Source organism: Aplidium turbinatum, chromosome 14, assembly GCF_918807975.1.
Source record: "Aplidium turbinatum chromosome 14, kaAplTurb1.1, whole genome shotgun sequence".
Taxonomy (NCBI): Eukaryota; Metazoa; Chordata; class Ascidiacea; order Aplousobranchia; family Polyclinidae; genus Aplidium; species Aplidium turbinatum.
The window spans coordinates 15,826,186-15,833,950 of record NC_137485.1 but is presented as its reverse complement, the minus strand read 5'-3'; the positions used below and the strand labels follow the sequence as shown (position 1 = coordinate 15,833,950).

General features: G+C 37.3%; 1 protein-coding gene across 1 annotated transcript; it reads left to right on the top strand.

Annotated features, from left to right (window-relative positions):
* Positions 1–319: 319 nt before the first annotated feature.
* On the top strand, positions 320–7,225 carry LOC145783170 (large ribosomal subunit protein uL3-like). The gene is made up of 7 exons (XM_082594963.1): positions 320–386; positions 509–701; positions 4,656–4,824; positions 5,299–5,434; positions 5,619–5,805; positions 6,010–6,272; positions 6,346–7,225. Exons 1-7 carry the CDS (start codon positions 384–386, stop codon positions 6,601–6,603), a joined length of 1,209 nt encoding a protein of 402 aa, XP_082451089.1. The 5' UTR covers positions 320–383; the 3' UTR covers positions 6,604–7,225.
* The last annotated feature ends 540 nt before the right edge of the window (positions 7,226–7,765 follow it).

Genomic DNA, 7,765 nt, shown 5'->3' with positions numbered 1-7,765 from the left:
TACACACACAGCCTACAACATAATTTTTCATTCAGGCACGTTTTAAACCTTTCAAGGTTTTGCCAGCTTTTCCCGTTCGTTAACGTGCTGGTAGGTTTATATCGATTTTTGTAGTTAGTATCTTTTTCGTCCCGGACGCGTTATTGACGAAAAATAAAATGATTGATTGATTGAAATGTATATTTTTTTTTTACTTTTTATATTGTTTTCTTGATTTGATTTGTTCTAGTTTTTCATCTTGAAACAAGCTGAAAATCTCTTCGTTTTATCCTCGAGTTAAAATTTATCATGGTTGACTGGCTTTCTGCTGATTGTAGTCTAGAAAACGTGCAAATCATTGAAACCAAATTTTTTTCTTCCTTTTTGGGTTTGCGACGATCGAAATGGTAGGTGTTTTTTTATCTGCGGTGATCGACATTTTAGCTTTAGTTTTGTGATTAACCAGATTGGGACAAAAAAAAGTATGCTTCAGCCAGTTCGTTAGATGATTTGTATCTTATCCTTGCAGTCACATCGAAAGTTTTCTGCGCCCCGTCACGGTTCTTTGGGGTTTCTTCCTCGAAAGAGGTCTTCTCGGCATCGTGGTAAAGTAAAGACCTTTCCTCGCGATGATGCCTCAAAACCTTGCCATTTGACAGCGTTTATGACCTACAAAGCTGGCATGACCCATGTTGTGCGTGATGTTGACCGTCCCGGATCAAGTGAGTAGCCTACCGTACTATTCTTAATTAGAGTTATGTTCAGTTTTTATTGCCAAAAAAAGTAAACATGTTTTTAATGAATTTTATCAGCAGCTACTGTACCCTGCTTGTTGCCCATTGTCTGCAGTTTTATTGGTTATTGTACACAAACATAAAAGCAACAAAAATTGTAGACAAATTTCATGCATTAAATCGGATGCAACCTAGTTCGTACCTTGAAAAGAGCGAGAGAAAAAATTAAAACAGCCAAAGTCGCTGATTGCAGTTTCCGCAATCATTTTAAAATTTTCCCCCTGAAAAGATCGTGAGATAAATTAGAGTTATGTTCAGTTTTTATTGCCAAAAAAAGTAAACATGTTTTTAATGAATTTTATCAGCAGCTACTGTACCCTGCTTGTTGCCCATTGTCTGCAGTTTTATTGGTTATTGTACACAAACATAAAAGCAACAAAAATTGTAGACAAATTTCATGCATTAAATCGGATGCAACCTAGTTCGTACCTTGAAAAGAGCGAGAGAAAAAATTAAAACAGCCAAAGTCGCTGATTGCAGTTTCCGCAATCATTTTAAAATTTTCCCCCTGAAAAGATCGTGAGATAAATTAGCTCAAAGCCGAAGTCCGCTGATCGCAGTTTCCGCAAACATTTTTCCGCTAACCCTAACCATAGAGCAATCTATGCTCTAACCCTAACCTTCGCTGATCGAAGTTTCCAAAAACATTTTTCCGCAGTTTCTGCTAATCCTTACCCTAACAAACATTTTCCCGCAGTTTCTGCTAACCCTTACCCTAACTCTAACCATAGAGTAATCTATGCTCTAACCCTAACCCTCGCTGATTGCAGTTTCCGCAAACATTTTTCCGCAGTTTCCGCTAACCCTTACCCTAACCATAGAGTAATCTATGCTCTAACCCTCGCTGATTGCAGTTTCCGCTTACCCATAGATCACGAAATTAGAAATTAATAAAAATTAAAAATAAGAATTAAAAATCTAATTAAAAGAATTAAAAATCTAATTCAGTGATCCATGGCTTACCCTAACTCTAACCATAGAGTAATCTATGCTCTAACCCTCACTTGATCGCAGTTTCCGCAAACATTTTTCTGCCGTTTCCGCTAACCCTAACCCTCGAGTTTGTTTCAAATTGTTTGAGGAAACTCCGACCAGTGACTTCGGCGTTGTGTTATTAAACTGCGATCAGCGACTTCGGTTTTTTTAAATTTTTTCTCTCGATCTTTTCAGGGTACGAACTGACTGTACAAATAGTTAAAAGTACGAACTAGGTTGCACCCCATTAAATCAAGGGTCTTAAGCTCAAATTAGTGTGAGGGCCAAGTGATCACTGTAAATTAAGGCAGTGGCTATTTAACCGGCTCTGGTCTTTTAATCTGAAACACTGTTTGACCGGTCATGATGTATTTTTTTGGCAGTGGCTATTTGACCGGCGCCGGTCTTTGAATGTGAAACACTATTTGACCGGTCATGACGTCACTATACAGTCACTTTTTTCTTTTTCTCTTTCAAAGCAAAAGACGAGAAGCGCATATAAGTTCTAAATCCAACCATCTCACTCAACTCGTAACGTGGCGCCTGCGATACGTCGCCGCCTCCGACTCTAGAGGGACTGAGTTCGATACTACCCGGAAGCGTTATTTTTTTTTATTTTTTTTTTTTAACCAAATTTTGACACGAAGTGCATTTTTTAGTCAGTTTTTAATTATTTTTTATGTCTTTTCAAATGTGAGTAATAAAGTTAGAGTTTTTTTAATTTGCTGGAATTTGAGAATTTCTCTGGGTAATTTTCCGATTGTGGCCGTGCTAACTACTGATACGGTAGCCTACATAATTTTTCAATTCAGCCACGTTTTAAACTTTTCAAGGTTTTGCCACGTCTTCCCGTTCATTAACGTGCTGGGAGGTCTATATGTATCGATTTTTGTAGTTAGTATCTTTTTCGTCCCGGACGCGTTAATGACGAAAAATAAAATGATTGATTGATGTGACCGTGTTTGCCGAACGAAGCAATACATTTTTGCTCTCAACAAAATGCACTTTGGGTCAAAATTTAGTTAAAAAAAAAGAACGCTTCTGGGTAGTATCGAACTCAGTCCCTCTAGAATAGGAAGCGGCGACGTACCACACGCGCCACATAACGAGTTGAATAAAATGGTTGGATTCAGAACTTATATGCGCGCTTCTCATCTTTTGCTTTGAAAGAGAAAAAGAAAAAAAGTGACTGGACAATGACGTAATGACGGTCAAATAGTGTTTCAGATTCAAAGACCGGCGCCGGTCAAATAGCCACTGCCTATTTTTTTTCTTTTTCTCTTTCAAAGCAAAAAACAAGCGAAGAAAAAGTGCCTATGTAACTTCTAAATTCAATAGTTTTATTCAACTAAATTGTGGCGTATACGTTGTTTCTCGGGCTGGTGTCCCCAAGGGTATGAGTTAGATAGCCTACTACTCAAAAGCATTTTATTTCAAAATAAAAAAACACTGCCTATAAGTAATTTAAACAAGTATTGTAACTTTTTACAGCCATCAAATTAACTTATTAGAGCAAAAATGTAATGCGTTGTTCGGCAAATATGGTTACATCCTTGTATGACAAACTAAAACTTACCCAGAGAAATTCAAAAATTCCAGCAAATTAAAAATACTCTAACTTTATTACTCACATTTAAAAAGAATTAAAAAATTGGGCTGTTGGCTACTAAAATTAAAAATTGACCACAAAAATGCAGCAGCGTAACCATTGCACTTTGAGTCAAAATTTAATTACAAAAAAAAGCTTTCGGGTAGTATCAAACTCATTCCCTCTGGAACACCAGCCCCAGAAATATTGTACGGTATGTGCCATTGATCCAGTTGAACAAAGTTGTTGAATTTAGACATTATATGCGAACTTTTTTTTATTTGTTCTCTTGTCTTTTGCTTTAAAAGAAAAGGTGAAAGAAAAAATACGTTATGTCAGAGATGTCAGAGCTGGTCAAATAGCCACTGACGTAAATTAACATAAGGGCTATGTGTTGCTGTCATCGCGTTATTTAGTGTGCTTTTTTTTTTTAGGTCTTGCTGATTTATTCTGCAGAATGACTGTGGTGTATGATGCATTTAAAATTAAAACAGCAATCGCAAAATGTGTTATTGTAATTTTAGTAGGCCTAACACACCACCAAATTATTTCACACTTCATATAAAAATATCTTTTTCATAGAAAAAAGAATAACTGTTTTAAGGTAATATGGTTTTCAGAGGTATATACTAGAAAAAAGGTCACAAATATACACATGGACTATAATCCATGTACTAATTTGCGAGATATACAATTGTTTAGTTTATAACTGAATTTCAGTGTTGCCAAGTTGCAAAAGTTTAAAAGTGCAATACAGAGAATGAAATAAATATTTAAAAAAAGCTTACCAACAAACATCAATCAAACTTTTTATTTTTTGTCATTAATGCGTCTGGGATGAAAAATATACTACCTAAAAATCAATATAGACCTACCAGCATGTTAATGAACAGAAAAAGGTAGCAAAACCTCAAAAGGTTCAAAACGTGCCTGAATGGAAAACCATGTAGTAGGCTATATATCAGTAATTAACACGGCCACAAATAGCAAAAAATAAAATTATGATTTATTATTGCTTTATATTGGAGCTTAAGTTTTTATAAATGGTTTTATTTTCTTGTACAACTGCCATTTTTAACTAAAATGTAGCGCTGCTGGTAAAACAAAGTAGCCTGTTACTGCTTATCCCTGTTGTTCACAATGTGTAAAAACAAAGCAGCAAATAACATTTCTTTCTGACATGTCTCCTAACATAATAGTCTTTAACGTGTTTAGTATCTTTTATTCACAAGGTAGCATATTAAATATTTGCTACACTGGCAAAGAAAAAGGAAAGGATATGTTGAATTTTTTAATAAATATGCAAACGTGTTTTCTAGAAATGAACAAAAAAGAAGTTGTTGATGCTGTGACCATATTAGAAGCACCACCAATGATTGCAATTGGTCTTATTGGATACATTGAAACACCTCGTGGTCTTCGTGCTCTCAAAACTATCTTTGCTGAACATTTAAGTGATGAATGTAAACGACGTTTTTACAAAAACTGGTGAGACTAAGTTCATGGTAGATATTTATTGTGTAATAAAAAATGATGATATTCATGACGGGCGGACTGATTTGATTGTGCTGATCGTCTTTATCTGACTTACTGCCACTATTACACTTTTTTCCAGGATAAGTACAATGGTTTTAATTAAATTAACTACATTACATTGTTTGTAGTTGAAATACCTGCATTAAATACAGCAAGCCTGTGTTTTTACACTACTAATTAATTCTACTATTGCTCCTCTCAGAAATTCCTCGTGGATTTGCTGATGAGCACCTTACAGTGGTTGAGTTAGTGGAAACTAGCCTAGTCAGCTGCTTTCTGTTGACTAAGGTTTTATTGTCTCCACTTGCAACCACAAAGCCACATTTGTCTCCGCTCAGTTTTGCACTGATGAGGCACTTGCTTGGCCTTTCCTTATTGTGTTTTGTTTCCCTTCCTTTCCCAATCCCTTATTCCCACACCAACCAGGTATGCTTGTAAAAAGAAGGCTTTCACCAAAGCCTGTCGCAAGTGGCAAGATGAAGACGGCAAGAAACAGATCAACAGAGATTTGAGTCAAATGAAGAAGTACTGCAAAGTCATCAGAATCATCGCTCATACTCAGGTCTTGTTCATAAAATACAGTATTAGCATTTGTTTATTGCACATGATGAACTGCTCTGACACCTCTAGTACGAGCAAACGTCATTTCGTTTGCGTTGAACAGAATCAGCACTCTCTGATACATCACCACATGCCTCAACAATCCTAAACAAGCCATTGCCTTTTATAACGATCTGTTTTTGCAGATGAAACTATTGCCTTTACGACAAAAGAAAGCGCACATTATGGAGATTCAAGTTAACGGAGGAACCGTCGCCGAAAAGGTTGAATATGCGAGAGACCTGTTGGAAAAGCCAGTTCCAGTGTCCAGTATTTTCAACAAGGACGAGATGATTGACGTCATTGGTGTCAACAAGGGCCACGGAGAAAAAGGTGAAGATATTATTGATTAAGTTTATACCATAAACGCTTTGTTCGTGCTTGTTGTGATGATACGCATTGCTTTGTCCTTGCCGGGACAATCTGATTGCATTTGATTGAAACAAACAATGCTGCCTTCCTTCTGATACAAGTTTCAGTCACCTGGTTACTTCAAGTCTGCAAAATTCTAAAAATTGAACCAAAGTGTTTGTTCAGGTGTGACTTCACGTTGGCACACAAAGAAGCTTCCTCGCAAGACGCATAAGGGTTTGCGAAAGGTTGCTTGCATTGGTGCTTGGCATCCTGCCAGAGTCGCCTACTCCGTTGCGCGATCCGGTCAAAAAGGTTACCATCATCGTACCGAAATCAACAAGAAGATCTATCGTATCGGTGTTGGAATTCACAAAGAAGGAGGAAAGCTCATCAAGAACAATGCGTCAACCGATACTGATCTGACCGACAAAAGCATCACGCCCATGGTGAGTTGAATATGACTTGCACTAAGCTGTTCTTTTTAAATAACGTTTACTCAAATCTGATGTTTTCGAATAGGGTGGATTTCCTCACTATGGCGAGGTGAAGAATGATTTTGTCATGCTTCGTGGGTGCTGCATTGGACCTAAAAAGCGAGTCCTTACACTGCGCAAATCTCTTCTTACCCACACCAAGAGATCAGCTCTGGAGAAGATTAACTTGAAATGGATCGACACATCTTCCAAATTTGGTTACGGTCGCTTCCAGACCCACGAAGAAAAACGTGCTTTCATGGGTCCACTCAAGAAAGATCGTCTGGCTGCCGAGAAGTCATAAGCGTTGCTTGCGCTTGCAATCAAATAAAACCAAAAAAATTAAAACACTCGTTTTGTGTAGTTTTGGTAAAGGTAATTTTAAATCCTTCAGCAGATAAAACCACGCCGTATGGTAGCTTGCTTCCTCAACATTTGTGAACTCAGCAAATGACAGTGAATTGCAACTGAGCTAGTTGGTAATAAAAAAAAGAAAAGACAACTCTAGGTGGCAACTTGGTATCTCACGAATCAGCATGCTCAAATCAATACTAGGCGAAAATTTCCTGACTAGGACAGTACCGGTAGCTAAAATGTTGGGTTGTTGTATGCTAAATGGTCTAAAAACTAGCGTGTGGTAAATATTTTTAGTGCTCGTCCTCAAAGCAAATTCGCTACTGTTCACCAGAATCACCGTAGGTGCAAGACTTCGTAGAAATTACACTCACGTTACACATAAAAAAAAAAGGTAAACAAGACCGTGGGATTTTTGTGGACGCCTTTTTCCTTTCTATAAACGATTTTTTGCGATCTGTTCTGCACCGAAAGCGCCAGCTACTTCATGTAAATTCAGTGAAAAGTTGAACTATGTAACAAAATTGCGTGTTATTTACCTAATGCCAAAATATACATTTTCTGAAATCGGGCCCAATAGTTCAGTGAATGAGCAGTTGAGCACCCAGCTTTGTAAAGGAAGGTCCAAAAAGATCAAGAAACACTTGTCCATGATCATCTGACAATTTTTTTTTAACTGACCGATTGTGCCTTTCATCGAAGCGTTTTATGGACAGGGACACCTAGTAGGTAGTATATAGGTTATCGCAGGGCTTCCCAAACTTTTTTTGCTTGCGATCCCATTTAATTACAGTACGTATAAATTTTCGCGACCCTTCGCGGTAAAAATGATGAACGATGCGAAATATATATTTGTGATATTAATTAAAAGGCTTACCGGTACCTAAATTAAACAAAAGCTGAAAGCGACCTACCGTTACTCGAAGCCTACTACTTTTATCTTGCTACTGGAAACAACCAAAAAGCAAACATATTTATTCCGTGTCATGAGCGCGACTGCTTTCTACTACAGTATAAGGCGGTTTTAATGTTGCTTAGGTTCGAACCGTATTTGTTTTGATTACTGCTGAAGAGCAGGAGTGCGGTTACTGCAGAGTCATTTAGTGGTGGCT

What these genes read in the sequence shown, in the direction of transcription:
- LOC145783170 (XM_082594963.1), top strand. An exon ending in CGACGTTTTTACAAAAACTG is followed by an intron (nt 4,825 to 5,298) that starts GTGAGACTAAGT and finishes CACACCAACCAG; the next exon opens with GTATGCTTGTAAAAAGAAGG. An exon ending in GAATCATCGCTCATACTCAG is followed by an intron (nt 5,435 to 5,618) that starts GTCTTGTTCATA and finishes CTGTTTTTGCAG; the next exon opens with ATGAAACTATTGCCTTTACG.